This window comes from Arachis hypogaea, chromosome 1 (genome assembly GCF_003086295.3).
Source record: "Arachis hypogaea cultivar Tifrunner chromosome 1, arahy.Tifrunner.gnm2.J5K5, whole genome shotgun sequence".
Taxonomy (NCBI): domain Eukaryota; kingdom Viridiplantae; phylum Streptophyta; class Magnoliopsida; order Fabales; family Fabaceae; genus Arachis; species Arachis hypogaea.
Genome location: NC_092036.1, coordinates 93716463 through 93738833, shown reverse-complemented (window position 1 = coordinate 93738833; position 22371 = coordinate 93716463). Strand labels below are relative to the sequence as shown.

Here is a 22371-nt window from a genome sequence, read left to right as displayed (position 1 = left end):
TTTCAAAACTTGACAATTGCTCATCAGAATCAGAAAAACCTTGAGATATTGCTCATGTTTAATGCGAGAAATTAACCAAAAGCAATCCATCCTTGATGCAAAGGTACTTTTTCTTCGGATTGGAGTAAATGCAAAACAAAATCGAGTAGCAGTAAATGTACATCCGAAAGTTATTACATTTGCTGGAGAACAAACAAGAAACCTACTCAAAATGGCTCTGACCTACTTTAGAATCAATTTTTGTGATGTACACATTGGGCGGAGGACAAAACAAAAGAGAACATTAAAATCGATTTCATAAATAAAGAAAACTGCCGGATGGTTATCTACCTCATCAATGATAAACAAATATACATTGACCTTATTCACATTTTCTTTTTGCTGCCTTTCTTCTTTAGTTTCAAGCTCTTCATCGACAACACACCAGAAGCGCTCTTACCTTCAAACTTTTTGGTCATCTTAACAACACTTGACATACCCTTTCTCGCTGCAGCACGCTGCTCCGGTCGGCGACTCATCATTTTTCTATCAAGTGGCCAGTATGCGTATGGTTCGAGCTTGTCTTTCCTCTTCACATCTCCCCTGGCTTTCTTGCTAGCATATTCCTTCCCCGTGTAAGCCCACCCGGAGTCTGATGTTTTCCTTCGCTTCTGGGCTTTAGTCCCAGACTTCCCAGACAAGTGACTATCAGGCTCACTCCTAGCATCGTACTCAGGTTCGGCAGGCTTTTCCTTCCTCTGTTTCCCTTCCTCGCGGATAACTAAACGTCCTTGGGGATCTAGCTCCATCTCATCATCTTCGGACCTTGATTTTCTTTTGAGATGCTCAGATGATCTCAGAGCAGACCATGTTTTCTTGCGATCAAGCAGATCAAGCGGTTCATCATCTGATTCGTCAGACAAGTGCTCAGGCAAATTCTTCTTTAGCCTGATGTTGGACCTACAGAAACAACCAACAATTGGGAACAGTCCATTTTTAAGTTCTAGAACAAACCAAAATAAATTTTGCAGTATTAAGCCAGATCTTACAAAATGTTTGACCTATGACAATTTACTCATTACATCTTAAAAATAATAATAAAATCAGCAAAAGAATCCAGCCAGTAATAAGAATGGGCAAGTCAGAAGATACATCTTACCTCAATGAAGTTGCTGCTGATTTGCCCCTTCCAGAGATTGTCTTGGCATTTAGATAGTCCACATCACTCCCGCCACTTTCTTCATCAAAATCTGAAAAGATTTTTGTATGATTCCACATACTTTGCCTGAAAATAAGCTTACATATATTTGTCAGTGCATAAAAGAATCGTGCATAATAACAAAAATCACAGCTTCAATGCCAAATTAATGCACAAACATGTTTTAAAATGGCATTTGGTGCACCATACTGGATGTAGCTTTTCTAGTTAGTCACTATAGTAACATTCACTTTGCTTTCATATACGCAACAATCATACACACTTGCAAAACAATACTACATCAAATGTGAAATTGGGTAGAAATTCAAGAGTCACATAGGTTTCTGGTGCTGAAACTATTTTCTCTGTCCCTAATAATGCAACCAAATACTTTGACCATTACCTGGACTTGGTTGCTTTGGAGAAATGTGATTTAGTTTCCTCAGATTTAGCACCCCGTTTTCTCTCTTTCCGTTCTTGGATCTGTTACGAAATTGATTGAAAATCTCAGAAAAACTCTTCCAAAGGAAGGGAAAAAAAAATACACTATAATGCTTGTCCAAATTACCTTGCGTATGTTGGTAAGAAGTTTCATATGTTCTTTAGGTATGACATCTTTAACAGCACCCAGTCCACACTTTGCGACAAGCATTCCCAAGAGAAGTTTAACCTGCAAAGAATTTGAATGTGTTAGCACTTAGCAGTTTACAGCATGAACAAGCACCATTATCTACAAAACAACAGTCATCCATGATAACAGATCAATGAAATTGCAGTTTTCCACAAAAACACGTAAAATAACAAGCAACCTTTGCTTTAAAATGATTTTTGGTACTGTTTTGCCACTTCAACAAACCTTCCACCATGCTCCGTAGGTGCTGCCCTTTTAAACATTCTGCTTCTAATTTGACTACTAATACCTTCAATAAACCCAAATTCGCCTGCAGCATGACATGAAAAACACACATTGTCCTGAAGTTTGGCAAAATATCATTTCCTTCAATCATCATTAATCAATCAAATAGAGAAGGACAGACCTTAATTATCTCTCTATTTTCTGTTGGGAGTTGGAGATATGTCGATTGGAGCCAGTCGAAAGCAGGTATAACAAGATCAGTGAATTCGTATGACAAGCGAGCTAAACTTTTTGCAGCTGCACTTATCATATGTGAAGTTTTTCCGCCCAGACCCCCAGCAATCTGAGCTCATGAAGATCTCACAAAATCATTACCCAATGAGGGAGAAATATAAATGACGTGTTCAAGACTAAAGATTGATGAGTAGAATACTGTACATCACATCAAATAGAGGATGTGCAGGTGATATTGATTATTAAGAAACTAATGAAGATGTAAAAGCACAAGTGAGATATTACCTTGTCAAAATACTCCAGCAATTTTTCTCTGTTCCCATTTCTCTCCTCATCTCCAAGTACATGGCCAATTTGGACAAGTATATCATAAGCCCTGTTCCTAGTTTTTTTATTAACCTGCAAAGATACTCTTCCAAATTTAGCACCACAGCAGCCTTATGAAGGTGAATTAAGAAACTATTTTCAGGTGAATCTGATGTCCTTGCCAAACAACATTCCCAAGTGCTCCATATTGAAAAACACATTGAAGAATGATCACCCACTGTTCATTGACATGATCACCAAGAACAGCCACAACATACTATTTTAAAAAAAGGACCGACTAGGTAGTATTGAATTTGACGGGTGCCAAGACCAAAATGAAGAAATAAATACATTAACAGAACAAGATTTTATTCAAAATCAGCGTCAATAACACAAGAAAAACAAAGTCCACAACATTTGTAATGATAGAAAAAACCCAATATAAATTGAGCAATAATATTTATCAATGCACTGTTGCAACGATGGCTCAAATTTAGACATTTAGTATTCAAATAAAACACCACACATTTGAAAAATGTTGCTTATACATACATAAACTAGAGGGGAAAATACCAGTTGAAGACATTGCATGCCGACTCATTTTGGAACATTCCACAATTAACACATTACCTCTTTAACAGCAATTATTATTTCGACAAGGAAAACTTCAACATCTTTTCTCCACAAGTCCTCCAAACTATCCTGTAGGCAATGCATGCTTTCACATTATTTACGTTCACACAGTAACACTAGGTGATGCAACAAACTCTACAGCTTATCAGATGTATCATTACAAAAATAACTCAAGGTAACAAACAAAGAAGCAAAAACACATTTTTTAATACCTCTGACTTTGAAGCATGAATTATTAAGAAGTAAAGGCAATCAAGCCTGTGACGTTTGGCAGAAAAATGGCATGAATGAAGAATTTCAACCATCAACTCAAAAAGTTCCTTCAACTTTGAAGAAACAAAACTATCTGAACTCTGTCAAGAAAAACACAAATCAGAATGTTTAAGCCAAAATAGTAAACACTATCAAAGAAAATATATTCACAACATGAAATATAGCTCAGCAGTAAAAACACCAATTAAAGATAGTTTTTAGTGATCCAAGAAAGAAAACATATAGTGGTGAAATATTTAGAATAACTTCAACTTAACCATTGGACAGGTAACCAATCTTTCAACAATATTATGCATCCCCATCAAATAACAGCACAAATTGAAGCATTGTAGCTACAGTTCATACAGCATCAATACTTTTTTAGGAATATGCTTTAACCACATCAACCCAGACTTTTTGGTTGACCAGAAAACCAAATCAAATGTTGTATAGACTACCTTGAGAATGATTGAAAGTGCTTTGTATGCCTTCTTCTGCATGACACCTTCGGCGTCCTGCAATTAGTTAAAACTATAATACTTCTAATTTCAAATGTGAAAGGGGGTTGGGGGAACTACTATAATAGAACGAAGTTAAATACACTTATACTTAGTCAGACCTTTAATGCTGGCTTTATTACATCATATAATGCATCAATCCCTTCAGCCGTTAAACCAGGCAACAGGGAAACTGCAAAATCAACGTACTGTGCCCTGGGATAGAAAGAAATATGTCACAACTTTATGAAGTAAATCCATATATACACAATTCACGAAATAGATGACTATGGATACTTGATAACTAATGAAGAAATTTCTTTTGATGCTTCATCAATCTGCATAGAACTGAAATTCTGGGAATTGTCTACTCTGCCAGCATCTTTAAGGCGTTTTCCCATCTCTCTCATTCTGCGGATGAGTAAATTCCCCACAACTGTGTTATCTGCTATGGAAGCAATATCACCAATAGTTCGCTGTAAATGGACCAAAACCATCTCTATAAACTTGTTGCACCAGCCAAATGTAACAAAGAAATTATCCATTCAATTCAAAGACAATGAAGAATCTAAAGACAAGTCCAGTTAGTAAAATCACTAAATGGATACAGCATACCATGAAATATTCATATACCAACAACTTGTCTATAGAAAGACTAAACAATTAAATAACAGTATGCAAAAAACATGCTTCATTTTCACACTGGTGGAGGGAGATCCTTTGCCACTGACATAAGATGGGTTTGGTAAAGTTTTTGCTTTAAAGTTGCTTATTTTTCTTGTTTTTTCAAATATGGCTTTTCAAAAGTTGTAGCAAATATATTTGGTAAAACAAAATAGAAGTATTCTTCAATAAGTACAAGCTATAATAATAGTACTTGGTAAAAATTGCTTTAAAATTTTAGATGACTTCAATAGACACAAATATAATAAAGAGTTAGAATGTATCCAGATATTCCTTATTTTGTATTCTATCATAAATCCTTTCAACAGAACCCCTAATTTTTTTAAATTGATAGCACATGAACTTGCTGCTTTTACTAAACATACAGTGTTAACTAATGCTTTTGAATAGCCCAAATATTTCTCCAATAAACATACAGTCTCTATCACTCCTATCAAAGTGATTGTACAGAAAAACATAAATGCCGCAACCAAGTTACACAAAATAAGGATTCCCTATGAGCATTACATGGCAAACAAAGTATATGAATATTCTAGAACAGATAAATTATGATAATGATGAATATCACATGTAGCCAACAAAGTAGAGGGAACTATCACAGACCCACCACATAAACAGAATGTCTAACATCTTATTATAAATTATCTTCTATGTTGCAATACACTAGTCATTTAGGGATGCATAATTACTGCACCACTGCTGAACACTAAAGAGACAATTCCCAATTTACAAAGTTTAGTACCTGCAAACAACCACCATCATCTTTTGAGGGCTTCAGGAATACATCTGCCAGAGCAACTAGTAAGTGCTTTGCAGATGACTTCAGCACGTTCAAATTGTCCTTGGCAACCTGTTGAGAATAACAGACAAGACCTTGTTTGTCCATATCTTGCCCATTAAAATCTGTGTTATTTGCTTCCTCAGCATTCTTATTCTGCTGAATCAGAAGCTGCAAGCTATTGCAAATTATTCCACGAACGTCAGGTTCCTCTTTTATCTCTCTGCATAAATGTCCTTGTAGATTCACAAAACATTCAGCAGTGTCCACAGGATAGTTGCAAAATGAAGGCAGCAAAGACCACAAAGAGTAAGCAAGAGCATCTGCATTCCTTGATGAAACCTTGAAACCTTGCTTCTCAAGCTGCAAAACAGAGAAAGTAAGTAACGAAAATCTCTGCGGGAGGCTAATACTGCAACTCATAAATAAATAATAAATTGTTTCCCACCTTTCGAGCCTTCTCCCTTATACGCTCAATCATAGGTAAGATTTCATCTTTAAAATAATTTAAACGGGCACCAATAATATACTGTTTTAGGATTGGAAACAGCCAGATATTTGCATCTGACAAGTCTTCAGCTTCCAAATTCAGAGGTATAAAGGACAACAATCGTTCAGGTCCCATTGCAGCAAGAGCTGATCCAAAGCATTCATGCAGCTACAAGATGTAGAATGTACCATACATAAGTAATCAGTTGCCCAAAGAAAACTATAACATAAAAAATAGTTCCAGAGGTTTGCTCCCAATTCTTGAAAAATCATAATAAATATAAAAAACAACAGAAGTTTGCAGCACAGAGCAGCTATTCTGTTATTTGCTAAGCACGCAATCAGCAGCATTGACAGCACCAAATGTCCCTATCAATACTAATTACATGAGCAAATCGAAGATTTGTAACCTAGAAACAAAATGGTTGCTAAAACCAACCCAGTCACTTTAAAGTTTCAAACCTTCAATATTATAATAGAATACAAAATATATCCAACTTTTTCCTAGTCAACTCTAATGGAAAACCATTCAAACTAAGACAAAACATAATTTTCAATAGGAAAATAACAGACCTGTTTCTTAAAGGGAAAATCTTCATCATGTAGCTTTTGCACATCTACCAGGTTTTTGAGTATTCCTCTCATAAAATAAGGAGAACTGTTTCCTGTATTGATGATAGCAAAGTCCCAAACATAAGTAATTTGCAGTATATACATTTTAAAGAACAAGATTACAAAAGGCGACTCAAAAACAGAGGTGAAACAAATATCGGCAAATTAAACACACCATCCATGGTTTAGACAAATTAAACCATAAGCATAATTCTTATATTAGAAATAATACTAGTTGGCCTCTCTTAGTCTAATCACCACCAAGCAAAAGGTTATCAGTGCAAAAACGAAGAGTGAGATCTGACAGCAAACAAAGTACCTAATTTATTAAACATAGCTGAAACAACTTGTAATACTCTGTCCCAGACAGCAGTATAGTGGTAATCAAGTAAGCTCTCAATAGTTGCACAGCATTTTTCAATAATGGTTGGTCCTGACTTCCTCGGTTCTCTGTCATTACTGCAAGAGATCTGATCCACTCCCTGCATAATCAACCTTGCATCAATACAAGAGTTAATCATGCTCTTAAAGGCATCAGTGGCTGCATATATTGCCTCTTCATGTTCAGATGCCAAAATATCTGCATATTCAAAGGAAAAAACAATACTTGAGGAAGTACCTTGGAAACAGGTAAGCACATTTGAACATGTGCACATAGAGAGCATTAAGAAGCGCAACATAATTAAATCATTCAAAAAGGAAAAGGGGGTATGATATCTTACCTTTGAGAGCATTAAAGACAAGAGGGAGCTTAACCACACATATATCCCTGTTGCTCAAATAAACTTTATTCATTCCAGTAGCGAGCAAGCGAGCAGTAGATGTAAATGTCATTCCATCTCCGGAAGTCTCATTTGATGAGATAGAATGAGCCAACGAGCATAACAACTCGAGTAATGGGTCGGGCGAAACTTCTGATGTTGGGTAGAGACAAAGAAAACTCAAGCCATCTGTTATGCGCCTTGTGACTAGAGGTTGATGCAAATCCAAGAGTTTTTTGTAGTGCTGGAGAATGGTGGTCTTGTCATTCAGTGACAAGAAGGGAAGACTTTCTTTCAAAGCATCAAGAATATACAGAACCTGCTGGGCTCCAAAAGTTCCTTCGCTGGCATTAGCATCTCCTCCACCAGCCAGCAGAATAGACCTTTGCAGAAGTTTTCTGACTCCCTCACTTGCGGAGGCCAAGAGAGAAGAATTTTGGAAGTTCAGCAAAACGTCACGAAGACACAAATGAGATTGCCTTCTAACCTGTTAAAAGATTTAGTTAGCACACACAAGATTCGAATATGCACCGCAGTTTAGCAAGCATTCAGTATCCTTATAATCAAGAAGAGAGGCAGAAATCTTAAAGCGGGACAGAAGCTATATGCAAGACCCAACCATAGGTAATGTACCATTCTTATTAGAACAGGATCAACTAAGTATAAAAGTTGTAAGAACTTGGGGACATAGCACAAAACAATACCCTCATTACTGTGAAAGCTTTATCATGGTATCCCTATCGCCCCCATATCCATTGATTTTTACAAACTGCAAATTCGGATTTTGTTTTTACAGAAAAGCTAGTATACCTTAGGTTGTGAATCAGTAAGGAACCTCAACAACTCATTGAACAACCGAGACACATCCGACCAATCCACACTGTCCCTTCTAATCAACAAATGTGATAGGCACTTCAATCCTGAAACCATGACAATCTCTGATGCCACCAACGACCGAAGAACTCGCTCCACCAGGCCCGACAAGAATTCCCTCTGCTTCTTCAGCACCGCAGCGGGCACTCTCGGAATGAGGAGGGATATAACGGTGAGGAGGGCACCGATGACGTGGCTGGGAGGGTCGGGTTCCACTGATATGCGGTCCAGGGAGGAGCATGCAGCGCCAAAATAAGCGACAGGGGAGGAGGGGAGTTTTTGGTCCTTGAGCTCCTGAGACATGGCACCGACTACGGCGCAGAGATGCAAGTGGCTTTCCTTGGTGGAGCCGGATAAGCGAGAGAGGATTGAGTCGCAGAAATCATCGTTCAAACCTTCCCCGAAGATGGATGGTGCGTCCATCTCGAAGTCGTCCATGGAGGATGATGTAATCGGATTAATCACCGGAAAGTGCAGTAAAACCCTAGCTCCGTCAGCAGCAGAGGTTTAAGCACTCAACGAGGAGATGCAAGTGAAGTGAGAGGTTAATAAATTAGAACCCCTTTTGGGCCGTACGACTTATTGCTATGCGTTATTTTTTTTGCTCTTCTTCATAATGGCGGCTAACTAACGGTGCGTTATGGATTCGCGGGAAACATTGGGCCTTTCGGCCCAGTCTATCAAAAATCAACAATGAAATGTTCAATTTTTTATTAACCTTCGGGCCACAGACCTAAAAAGGCTCCATATAAATGTCCAAAAAAACCGCTCCATGTGAACTGGTGGTAGATATCTTGATTTCGATTTAGAGAGAACAAAATTGATCCATAGTATATTTGGTTGAGAATATAAATTGGGTGAAACTTTTCAAAAGTAAATTTAATATAAAAAGTTTCATATGAGATGCATTTATACAAATTTTCACGGTGTATCTTGAAAATATTTGTTTGATTTGCTTCAGAAAAACTTAATTTATCAAATACAAATAATCGATAATACAGAAAATTTTACATGAATGGTATATTGGAATTAATTTCATATTTCAATTATATCTTCCAAGTTGTGCATATCCTTCCGGATTACAAGGTAGCAGGTACTGGTATAAATATAGTAGCAAAAACACGTGTTCCAACTTGGGTCGGCACAGCACACATAAGAAGCTACTTGAATATTTCTTATGGGGAATGCTAGGGGGACAATGATTTTATTGAACACCAATCAAATAAAAATACACTACACTTCCAAATTAACCTTCTAAATTTTAATATTAAAATAACCATCCGTACACTAGTAAAATGAACATCCGATATATCTATTGTTTACATTGTTTAATATTTTCATTGTTCACCTATACTTTTCCTTTCTTATGATATTTATTAGTCAACACTCAATAGGAGTCATCACGAGTCATGTGACTGAATTTATGCTTCTCATTTGATTTAATTTTTTGATACAGGCCTTTCCACATGTTATTAATTTTAAAACTACTGATCGAGTTTATTTAAGCTAATAAAATATCCTAATTCCCCCAAAAGGATTCTGAAACTGAATTATTTGTTATTGAGTTGTTACTATACTAGATAGCTAGATGCTTTTCGACGAAACACACATAAATTTCAATATTTAAACCAAACTAGATATCTAATAATCTATAAATAGTACACTATGCGTGTAATATGAGCAATTTAGTCACTACTGTAAAGTTATAGTATATATCAACTAGTTCGTAAAAAAACTTGCAACTCATACATATGCTTATTAGCCTCTAAAAAACCTAAGCAAAAGTGTTATTCTGATCTTTTAAATCTCCGAAAGATATATGTAATAATACATGGTTAGCTTTTTTAAAAAAGAAAAGTACGTAGTAAATATAATGTAACTAGAGAGATAAGCCTCAACGTAGTTCCTAAAATTACACTTGAGTCTTATAGTAGTCCTTAAACTTAAAAGTTTCTCAGAATCATCTCCGAACTTGCACTCTGGGACTCAAAGTAGTCCTTCCGACAATTTCAACACACGTGGCGCAACCGGAAAACTTAGCTGGCAGCGTTGGTGACACGTGGAACTCACAACGGCTAGCTAATGTGGCATAGTAAACTCTTCCGACTCAATTTGGTCCCTCAGGTGAAGTTAAAACCCTAATCCCTTTTTTGAAGGCCACATTGTTCACTCTGCTGTCTCCTCGTCGGTGCTGTGTTCTTCTGTTCTCCCTCTCTGAAGCCCGAAGGTTATAACTAGCACGAGCAATGCAGTTGAGAGCTCGAACAACCCACGATCGTTTGGAAGCATCATGAGGAGAATGAATAGAAACAGAGAAGCTCGTTTGCCAAAAATGAAAAAAAAATCATGGGAAGGCTGATTTCTCTGAAAGAGGTAAGCCAAAAATGAAAAAAAAATATGGTTCCTCTGTTTTTTTATATTGTTGTTAATCTAATATTCACAAAAGTTCAGGCCTTTTTTTCGATTGTAATTGGTGGGTATGAACGCCTCTGTTCTGTTCTCTGTGCTAGGGTTTGATCACTACTGGCTTTCGTAGTGGTTTGGCCAAGAAAATTGTAGAGTATGAGTGTTTCTTGTGTTTTGATAATATGAAAACGTGTTCTTTATGTGTTAGGGTTTACTGCTCTTGGTGGAGGAGTTTCCAAACTGTTAATGCGTTTCAAGACAATGACTCTGATCAATGAATTTGTTAAACGGAGTTTGCATAATCACAGTAGAAGTAAAGATCTTTTGGGAGTTGAATTTTTTTGTAACTCTGATAATAGATTCTGAATTTGACTGATTTACCTAATTGCCTTTCTTTGTATTGGGTTGGTTTAGTTAAACTGAATGTAATATGTAATGCTGTTTAGTTAAACTGAGTGTGTGATCATAAATGATTCTTGCATACATAAATTAGAGTAATATAAAGTAAGTTTTGCAATTGCTAATGAAGTTAACTTAGCTATTGGAATAGTCAAATTGTTTGATGAATTTGGTCTGGACTAGTGGATTAGTTGTGGGAAAGGGTATGTAAATTTGAATGGTTTGATCCACCAAGATTGAAGTTAGTGTCTAGAGAACTGCTATCCTTAGTTACACCAAAATAATGTTCTTGATTTCACACTTTCTTATGTTCACATGACACAAATCATTAGCAACATGATCAAAATAAAGGTGAAATATCATATAATTTAACAGTTAACAACTAACAAAGTTAGACACTCTATTCAATACTCCGGTCCACAATAACCTTTTCTAATAAAAATTTTGAAAAAGAAAACCACAAAATAATAGAAGACTTAACTTATATTGTTAATTTGAATATAGTGATAATATAGCACAGTGAAATATTAGAGGGAGAAGGAGAAGTAGAAAAACAAGGAAGTGGTGCTTTTGTTGCCAACTGTCAAGTAATGAAAATGAGAGAGTGAGAGTGATGATGATGAAAATGGTAGAAGAAGATTAGGACTGAATCAATGCTATGATATGAAGAAGATAACAAATGCCATTTAATGAGCTTTCATTAATTACTATTTACCATTACTATTTCTAGATGGTTTTTCTTGTTTGATCTCCACCTTCAGTGTTGTATATTATTACCTCTCTAGTTAGTGATTACTTTAGCTCCAAATTTAGCAAATTTTCTTTATTTCTGTGTGTCTTTTTTTGTTGGTAGTAAGTTGTAGTTTTATATATATATATATATATATATATATATATATATATATATATATATATATATATATATATATATATATATATATATATATATATATATATATATATTTCCTCATTTGCAAAAGAAAGAAGAAGGGTCTTGGTCTTGGGTTTTGTGGGGAACTACACGGAAAGTAAAATTTGGTGCATGTCTTTGTAATTTATTTGCCAGTTTGATTTAAGGCACATATTGCTGATTATATATGCTGAATTAATCCTGGACTGATTATATGATGTTAATACACTGGGCTGCTGTCTATATATGCAGAATTAATCCTGGACTGATTATATGTTACATAATGTTCTGTCAATCTATTATTACTCATTTATCCTATTCTGCATAATGTTCTGTAACAGTGCTGTGTAGGGACTAGTTTGATGTCACTTACATAAGTTTAGGGACTAATTTGATGCCACTTGAACAAGTCTATGGACTATTTTGATGTCACTTATATAACTGTAGAGACAGTTTTGCTGCCCGAAAATAACTATCTGACCCCTTCTTTAGTATCTGAAACAGAGCCTTATAAATGCAGTTAAGGAGATTTTTCCAGATGTCCATCACAGATTCTGTGGAAGAACTTCAATAAGCAATGGAAGGATCTCCAGCTTAGAGGGCTACTTTGGAATTGTGCAAGGTGTACTAGCCAAGATGGCTTCCTTGATATCATCAAAAAGATTGAAAGGGTTAATAAGGAAGCCTGGGAGTATTTGAACAAGTGGTCCTATGCAAGGTGCAACACAAGGAACTGCTACAAGGCTTGCAAATTTCATGAAGTTTGTGCCCAACTCTGGATTCAAGGCACCCAGACACAAAAAATGAAGATTAGGATTATTATGTTTAGGAAAAGCAGGCTGCTTTTTTTTATCTATTTTGCTGATGTTGTTTACAATGCCTAAAATATTGTCCTAGTGTTGGGGATTTTAGTATTTGAATTTTATCAGGTCAATATGTCAACAACTTTGATATACTTGGTGTTTTGCCTCTATAATATCTTTTTTGAATCAAACATTACCAATATGAATTATGAATTATGATTTTATTGAATTGAGTTTTCTCAACCTTTTGTTTATATCTTATCCTCTGTTACAGACTTAAGAGTAGTTCAAATCCTGTCCATTTCTATTTCATTGAAAAGAAGTCCAAGAACAAAAGTATGCATATAATCAAACACTTTAATTTCCATTTCTTTCAAACAAAAGGATAGGAATAAGTACATGAACAAGGAATGCATATAACATGCATGTCATTTGTTTTTTGCTAGATACAGTTGACCCTGCTGTCTATCCAGCTTTAATACAAGAACACCAATTATAATCAGCAGCATGAACACAAACATCAAAATTTTTCCCATTTTTAAAACCCTAATTTCAGCTTCTAATTTATCAAATTTTCAAGCCATCTTCATCTTCCATTCTTCATCATCAACTGAATGTCTTGTTCTATCATCACATGGCATGGCATCTTCTAAAACTTTATCAACCCACATAAACAATCCACACCATTTCTTACCCACAGTCTGCACATCAAAGAAAATTTAATCAGCAAAATTTATATCCATAAATACAGCAATCAACAATAATAATACTTACATTGTAGTTCGGGCAACCCAAGAACGGTCTCCCTGGATTAGAATCCGTCCTTGACCACCGCAGCACCGGTTCCGACCCGCAGACACACCATTCTGGAAAACGAGCTTCTCTGTTTCTATTCATTCTCCTCATGATGCTTCCAAACGATCGTAGGTTATTCGAGCTCTCAGCTGCATTGCTCGTGCTAGCCATAACCTTCGGGTTTTAGAGAGGGAGAACAGAAGAATACAGCACCGACGAGGAGACAGCAGAGTGAACAATGTGGCCTTCAAAAAAGGGGATTAGGGTTTTAACTTCACCCGATGGACCAAATTGAGTTGGAAGAGTTTACTCTGTCACATCAGTTAGCCGTTGTGAGTCCCACGTGTCACCAACGCTGCCAGCTAAGCTTTCCGGTTGCGCCACGTATGCTGAAATTGCCGGAAGGACCACTTTGAGTCCCGGAGTGCAAGTTCGGGGATGACTCTGAGGAACTTTTAAGTTCAGGGACTACTATGAGGCTCGAGTGCAACTTCAGAGACTACATTGAGGCTTATCTCATAACTAGATGATTGGGTTTCTGAAAGAGAGTGTGGCTTAATTAATTATATTGATAAATAAAAATATTATTTATATATTAAAATTAATTATTATATATTTATATATAAATATATATTATTTAATTTAATTTTAATATATAATTTATATTTTATACTAATAATTATTTTTAATAATACATTTAATGATTTAATATTATTACTAATAAATTATTACTTTCCCTTAAAAAAAACCAATCATCTATCTTTATATTTTATTAAGTTTCCTTTCAAAACCCCAACCACCTATTGTTATATTTTAGAGTAGAGTACTAAATTAGTCCCATACGTTTGGACATAATCCTGTTTTGATCCTTAAGTTTAAAGTGTTCTATTTGAATCCAAAAAAGTTTTATTTAACTTCAATTTAGTTCCAATGTGAGGTCAAAGATAAATAATTAATGAAATATCCTACATGACAACAGTATAAGAATAAGGTCGATAATTTGGAGAATAAGTTCAAGCTCTAGATGCACAAAATCAACCGTGGATGCATCAATACATGTATTTAACATTTTTCTTAGTTTTATATAAAACATTTCATTTTAATTATAAGAAAAATGATAAATAAATATATTGATGCATCCACGGTTGATTTTGTACTTCTGGAGCTTGTACTTATTCTCCAGATTATCAACCTTGTTCTTATACTGCTGTCATGTAGGATATTTCGTTAATTATTTATCTTTGACCTCGAGTGGGACTAAATTAAATCTAAATGAAACTTTTTTAGATTCAAATAGGACACTTTAAATTTTAAGGACCAAAATAGAATTACACCCAAACGTATGGACCAATTTAATACTTTAACCTATATTTTATTATTGTTTCCTTTAAAAATCTAACCATTTCTCGTTATATTTTATTACTTTTTCCAACAAAAGTCTAACCATTTATGAATTTAAATCTTTTAAATTTTAAATTTTCACTTTAAAAGCTAAAATAAAGTGTAATTTCTTATTTTTAAATATTTTTTTCTCATATTTTTTTAATTCTACTTATAAAATAAATTGTGAAAAATCATATTTTATTCTCTAAAATAAAATTCAAAATTTAGAAGATTAAAATCCACCACTTATAAAATAAATTGTGAAAAATCATACTTTATTCTCTAAAATAAAATTCAAAATTTAGAAGATCAAAATCCACCATCCATGCATCATTACAATATATGAATATATCACACACAAATTTCAAAAACTAAATTGATATATATTACATGAATTTTCAGGACCAAATTATTGGTTGCCAAACCATACATACTATTAATTTGTCGATTTAGAAGCAATTAAGTTAAACGAAGAAATTAATCATACTAATTATTAATAATATAATTCTTGCGAAACGTTGAATAAGAAAGTTTATATTACACTATATTATGTAGGAAAAACCATCATCATTACAAAGTTTAATTAACGAGAATAAGAAAAAAAAAAACTTAGACCTTGATTAGTAGAAAAACTTTTACGCACTAATCAATCGCACTAGCTAATGGTCACAAGGATTGCACATGCATGGATGCGAAAAAAGAAATGTTGATGATCATCAGTTTCCTCCACCAACGCCATTATCAGCACCACCGATTCGCGTGATGAGGTAAAGCGCGTTGCTGGTGAGCATTCCTACGCTGTTCACTCTCTGCTTCACGTCCAACCCAACCTTGCCGTCGCTGCCGCCAAATCCGCTGACGCAAGAGTAACAGTTGGTCAAGGACGTGCTAGTCCACGTCCGCGCGTTACTGAGGTGCCACTGGAACGACGCCGTGCCCACCCGCATGTTCTTCAACTCGCTCAGCGTCCGAGTCAACTCATCCACGGAGTCGGCGATCTGAAGCACGCAGTCCTTGAGAGCGGCTCGGTCGGTGGAAGGCGGCGCCTGTTGCTGCATCTGAGACTGAAGAGTGGTAACATATGTGGAGAGTGAGCGAGAGCGAGCCAGGCTAACCCTAACAGCGGCTTGAGCCAGATCCATGGGGGTGGCGGAACCAGTGGCGTATGGAGATAGGGTTTTGATGCAGAGCGCGGGGTACCTTGCGTGGCTGCACGATGAACGGAGCAGATCTTGCGCCGTCGCCGAGAACGACGACACAAACAAGATGAGCAGGAGGATAAAATGGTAATTTCTGTTATGTGTTTGCATATTCTTAGTGTTGGTGTGTTGCGATGTTAATTGGAAGTGTGGATGTGGTGGTGCTACATATATGCATGCAAAGGGCCTTTTATATACCGCTACTACTAGGTACTTAAGTAGTAATTAATAATTAATTAATTAAAATTATTTTATCATAAACACTGCTATTTGTATGCTTTCCAAACGAACTTAGTTTTCATATTCTTCCAGTTAACGACAAACCTTCACCGACATCAAGTTACAAATGTGACACTAAATACTATTAGGGAAAAGTTCTACATATGCTTTACAATTTCTTTAACGAATAAACTTGCAAAACGCGTTGCAAGGTCTACGTTGAATATACGCAATATATAAAGATTCTGCGTATATATAACTATCAAATTTAAAAGATTTGTTTCCTTCTTTGTTCTCTTTATTTCTAGATTTGTTTTCTTCTTCGTTCTTCTTCTCGTTTTTCTCTCTTTGTAACTCCAGTTTCGTTTTCTATCGATTTTTTGTTTTCTGAAATCAAAGTTTGAACTCATTTTAAAGATAATGGATGATTCAACCTCAGATTCTCAGCTGAACCAGGACGAAGTGGATTATAAATTTGAATCTAACGAAGTTCCTAAGGTTTGATTTACATACGATTACTCTGAATTTTGTTGCAGTAATTTGTATAGCATTGTGTAGCTGAATAATTCGTCAACATTGACTGTGAGACTAACGCATCAACATAAATCTGTGGATTGAATGTAATGTATTAGTTTTGATTGATTATGTGAAATTTATAGCAGACGCTCGGATGTAGATCAGAACTTTTTTTTGTGTATTTGTTTCGGTAGTATGAGTGTATTTACAGTTATGGCTTTTTCTGTTATTTTAGCTGAGTTGTTGTCGTTCCGGTGTATTATATCAGACATGATTGGGTGTGTTTTTAGTTTTTGTGATGGTGTATTCTGCAGCATGTGTGTTTACAGTTTATGGCTTTTATTGTCATTTTAGTTGAGTTGGTGCCGTTCGGGTGTATTATATTAGCAATGATTAGGTGTATTTATAGTTTTTGACATGGTGTATTATGCAGCCTCTCTCTGTTTTTGATGACCAGTTTGTTCCGAAGGTTGGAATGACCTTTACCACCCTTGAAGATGCTGAAAATTTTTACAGGAACTATGCTAAGGCTGCAGGTTTTTCTACAAGAGTTCGGAGCACAAATAGGAAGGGAAACAAGATTAAGAATCAATTGATTACATCTTGCAGAGAGGGAAATGGAAATCTAAATTATCTCCGACCGAGAAGATGAATCCGACAGCCGGTTTAAATTGTCCTGCAAGAATTTATATACACACATTGAAGGATGTTGGTGCTTGGATCATTTCAAAGGTTGTGCTGGATCATTCACACCCTTGCTGTCCAAGTAAAGCAGAGATGCTCAAACAGCACAGGAAACTAAGCATGTCCATTCGTCGTACAATAGAGAATAACGAGGAGACTGGTTATCAGACCAAGCAAAACTTACCAATCATTTGTTGCGGCTGCCGGGGGTCACCGTGAGTTAAATTTTATTAAAAAGGATGTGAGGAATTACATTACCAGGGAAGTGCGGAATGTTTCCGAACAAGAATATGCAAAGGAATTCGGAAAATATTTGTTAAGAATGAAAGAGAAGAATCAGAATTTCTTTTTTGAGCTTGAACTCGAGGAGGATCAATCGATTAAGTTTGCTTTTTGGGCAGATGCAAGAAGTACAGCTGCCTTTGAGTATTTCGGAGATGTTATTTCATTTGACACCACATACAATATAAACAGGTAACAAACTATCCTTTTTATGATTCTAAATTAATGTGTTTTATGAATCTGCTGCAGAGGTGTATATTTAGGCATTTTTCGGGTGTATACAAAGCATTTTTTGGGTGTACGTATTGATTTTCCATTCTGCACTATGGTAATTTGTTTCAGATATAATTTGGTTTGTGGTTCTTTTGTCGGGGTGAATCGCCACGGTCAGTCAACACTTCTCAGATGCTCTTTGATGAAAAACGAAGAAATTGAATTATTCAAATGGTTGTTTCAATGTTGGCTTCGTTTCATGGGAGAAAATGCTCCGAAAGGGTTTCTCACCGATCAATGCGCATCAATGAAAAGGGCTTTAGAGGCCTGTATGCCAACAACAATTCACCGTTGGTGTATTTGGCACATCATGAAGAAGATTCCAAGCAAATTAAATGGGTACAAGGGACATGCAGATATTGAACAACAAATGAGCGAAGTTGTTTGGAACTCTCGTAGCAAAGACTCATTTGATAGGAATTGGAATGATTTTCTACTAAATTTTGGTCTTGTGGACAACAAGTGGCTTTCAGGTAGTGTTGGGTTAAAATCTGCAGCAGAGGTGTAAATTTAATCTTTATCCGGTGTATTTATAGTCAGTGTTTGGATGTATTATGCAGATCTCTATGCAGACCGTCATATATGGGTACCAATCTATCTGGATCACCACTTCTGGGCAGGGATGAGAAGCACACAAAGGAGCGAGAGCATGCTTTCACTTTTTAACAAGTGTATTACCCAGAACTGCTCGCTTATTCAATTCGCCAAACAATACGATAATTGCCTCGGAAGCAAGGAGCAAGCAGATAGAGAATCAGATGCTGCAGATTTTTATACGGTCATACCGTGTGCAACCAAATCCTCCATTGAAGCTCAGTTTCAAGATGTGTACACTCATTAAAAGTTTAGGAAAGTCCAAGCGCAATTCCGAGGAAAGGTGAATTGCATCACTAGATTAACGAATTCTGCTCTAGGCTATTCAGTATATAAGGTTGGAGAACAAGTTTCCAGCTCAATATTCAACAAGTTTGTGGTTACTTACGACTCAGTTGCAGCCGAGATAAAATGCCAATGCTTATTATTCGAGTCGAGAGGGATACTGTGTCGTCACACACTAAGCGTGTTAAGCTTTGAACAAGTAAGCCAAGTGTCACCTAGATATATACTGAAACGATGGAGGAAGAAGGTAAAGAGGCGACACACACACATCAAGAGCAGACAGGACAAGTCACTGTTGGAGCCAAGAAGCAAGAGGTTTGACCAATTGGTTTTTCGTTCGCAAAATATTTGCGAATTTGCATCCGAATCGGAGGAGCTGACTGCAATTCTGCACCGTGCATACGATAACGTCATGACTGAGATGGAATCATTGAAAGCCAAAAGAAAGGGCACATCTTCTTTATCTCACGAAGACGCCAACTTGGAATCCGTTAACGAGCTTCAAAGCCCCCCAAGGATTCGAACAAGAGGACGTCCAAAAAATAGGCTAGGTTCGAAGTTGGACAAACAGATTGCAAATGCCACAAAGAAGAAGAAAATGAAAGTTTTAAGCGAGGTAAAAGTGATGTTTTTTTAAATTTGTGGTGATTGAGTTTATTTTTCTCGTTAATAGTTTAGCTAATATATGTGAGTTTGTTATATTCAGATAAACCTATTTGATGCTGCATCAGTGGTGCATTTAAATTCCAGCCAATATCAAGGACATGTTATGAATTATCAGTTCAGGGTACCAGCAGTAGGGGACAACTCTTTGGGTGTATAGTTACATAATATGGGTGTAAAATCAATGTTATTTTGGGTGTATTTTTGTGAATTTTATTGTGATTTACATTTTACATATAAATACATATATATACTTCAGAATCTTCTGTTTGTTTTTTTTTACAATAGTTTAATGGTTTTAGGTATTAGGGTTTAGGGTTTTAGGGTTTACAGGTTAGGGGGTAAGGGTTTAGGTTTTAAGTGTTTAGGGTTTAGGGTTTTAGGTACAAAGCATCAGGGGGGATAGATTTAAGGGTGTATATTCAACTTTCTTTGGGTGTAAAAAATGGCAAGTTATGGGTGTATATTTGATTCGATATTTTCCTTCATATTATAGTACCTGTAATTCATACATTTTGCACAAAGCACACAGAATTTAATAATTGAAAAAAATTTCACAATAAAATGCATTATAATTGTCAAATATTTACAACATGTCTTCTATTTGTTACAAGACTATATAAGATTTACATTAAGCAGTGCCAACATCCTAAGAATCTATTACATTAAGCAGTTCAACATCCTCAGAATCTATCTGACAATATGGACTCAATAACAACGAGGATGGCTTGGACACTCTTATTGCATTACTTCCCCTAATGGCTTCATGTTTGTCTAGATTCAAGTCATGGAATAGAATCCGAAAAGCATATTCTACTCTAAAGTGGTCCACCTCGTCCTACAGTAAAAAATAATATTCTATTTAATCAACCATGTTAATTGAGTAATATAATACAGAGTTATTTAGTTTTAAATATATTTACCTGAGTCCAATTGTCCCACTCATACTTTCGCCTCTTAATGTTTGCGGGCTCAAATATCTCAAGCCACTTCATTACGTAGATAGCACAGTCATAGCTGAAAACAGAAAAATAAATTATAAATTACAGATAGAAAAGTTTAATTTTCAGAGTGAAAGATTTATACTTTATCTTTTGACCCGAGATGTGAAGGTATGGTGCTACAATTTCCCTGTCCTTGTCCTTTGAATTCAGAGGTGCCCCCCAGCATATACTTTTTTATGATATTACGTATCCCTTAAAACATAAAACAAATGAGTAATAAATGAATAATTTCAATAAAAGGATACACCCAAAGGAGTTAATAGTTACCCCTTATATTAAACAGAAATACACCCAACTATATATATACAGAACACAGAACCAACTTACAACAAATGTATTCAGCACAGTTCTCTCTTCGGTAGGAGATTTGTTGTGTACTGGGTCGACTATATAAAATTTCTTCTTTCTTGTATCAGCGATCCATAACCACCAATGGTCTAAACGACAGGTGCAAAAATCTAAAATATGTTCAGATTGAACACTGTTTTAATTTATTTAGCACATAAGTAAAAAATTGTAATAAGAAGTTTTTGAAATGAAAACTTACATAACGATGTGATGCTAATTTTTTAAGGTTCAAGAAGGGTATAAACATTAGGTAGTCTTCCACCCTGAATGGCCTATTAGTTTTAGCGTTTAAGAATACCCCCTTTGGATGATTTACAATCGCCATGTTCTGCAAAAATTGAGAACAACCAAATGAATCCAGAAAATACACCTAAATAAATAAACAACTCCCACCCAATTGAACATAGAAAATACACCCAAATGAATAAACAGAATACACCCAATGTAAGAAAAACAATATATCCTAAGGAATACAGAAAATACACCCAAAATTCGTTGAAACAACCCTTACCACAATATCAGGAGGAGACAGTATACTTCTTCTTGAAACCTTTGAATATTTTATTGGTTTAAGATGAAGCACATGGTAGAGACAATCTAGAAAAACAGAATACACATCAATCAGAACTGTACTTAATTTTGGTGATAAAAAAATTAATATTGTTGTGATATTACCTCAGCTTCTATATGCATTTTAGGCGCAAGTGATGCAAGGTGGAATTTTGACAGAGTGTATATATCTCCGGCTTGGAGTTTGCCAATGTCGTCAAACTCATTAGTTCGCTCATTTAAGTAGGATTTCACTCGTATAGCCCAGTGGTAGCATTTCTGTTTCATGTCAGTAGTATCTAAATTAGGCCTGACAGGAGTTTCAAACTTCTCGAAACTCTCTGCCGCACTCTCCTTTGGAATCTGTGGACTTTTTTCTTCTTTTGTCACCCCACCACTTGCAATTTTATGTACCAAATTCTCTAATTGTTCTAGCAGTGTTGGGGTTTCTGGAGTTTTTGCCACGTGTTCATCTTGCGTTGACGCCCCTTCCTGCGTTGTTGTTTCTTCTTGGCTCGAATCAGTGAAGCCAAGGCTGAATGATGGCAATGAATCTTTTTTAGGAACGTACGATGATGTCCGTGCCATCATCATCAACGCAGCAGTGTCTTCTGGAGCTGGATTACTGCGTGATCATTTATAACATATTATAACAATAAGAATATACGGATGATAACCAAAACATTGATTTTACTGTAATAAACTTACATTTTAGATAGAGCTGGGGGAAGTGTGGGTGTGATTTCTTCAAGTTTTGGGGGGGTTCAGGAGTGCTGTACGGCACATAAAATTAATCATGATGTAAATAAAACTATTCAGGGGCAATATACACCCAAATTGTAACCCAATATACACCCAAACTGTAACCCAATATACACCCAATAATATTTCTTACGTTTTTGTAGTT

The 22371-nt window shown here is 35.8% G+C and overlaps 2 protein-coding genes across 2 annotated transcripts; both read right to left on the bottom strand.

Moving 5' to 3' along the window:
* Positions 1–92: 92 nt before the first annotated feature.
* On the bottom strand, positions 93–8713 carry LOC112696340 (uncharacterized). The gene is made up of 18 exons (XM_025749072.3): positions 8090–8713; positions 7241–7766; positions 6838–7098; positions 6480–6571; positions 5866–6075; positions 5382–5780; positions 4253–4431; positions 4078–4171; positions 3917–3973; positions 3419–3559; positions 3204–3275; positions 2553–2666; positions 2215–2376; positions 1987–2118; positions 1746–1847; positions 1581–1660; positions 1139–1264; positions 93–939 (listed from the first exon to the last, which is right to left on the bottom strand). Exons 1-18 carry the CDS (start codon positions 8588–8590, stop codon positions 366–368), a joined length of 3822 nt encoding a protein of 1273 aa, XP_025604857.1. The 5' UTR covers positions 8591–8713; the 3' UTR covers positions 93–365.
* Positions 8714–15564: 6851 nt separating this feature from the next.
* LOC112696332 (pectinesterase inhibitor 3) lies at positions 15565–15990 on the bottom strand. The gene has a single exon (XM_025749059.2). The coding sequence runs from the start codon at positions 15988–15990 to the stop codon at positions 15565–15567; it is 426 nt and encodes a 141-aa protein (XP_025604844.2).
* Positions 15991–22371: the final 6381 nt, after the last annotated feature.

Excerpts from the sequence above, each read along its gene's own strand:
- LOC112696340 (XM_025749072.3), bottom strand. The coding sequence starts at position 8,590 with ATGGACGACTTCGAGATGGACGCACCATCCATCTTCGGGGAAGGTTTG. Across the intron at positions 6,572-6,837 it reads AGCTATGTTTAATAAATTAG|GAAACAGTTCTCCTTATTTT; the intron begins GTACTTTGTTTG and ends TCATCAATACAG. Across the intron at positions 2,667-3,203 it reads TAATAATTGCTGTTAAAGAG|GTTAATAAAAAAACTAGGAA; the intron begins GTAATGTGTTAA and ends GTATCTTTGCAG.
- LOC112696332 (XM_025749059.2), bottom strand. The coding sequence starts at position 15,990 with ATGGATCTGGCTCAAGCCGCTGTTAGGGTTAGCCTGGCTCGCTCTCGC.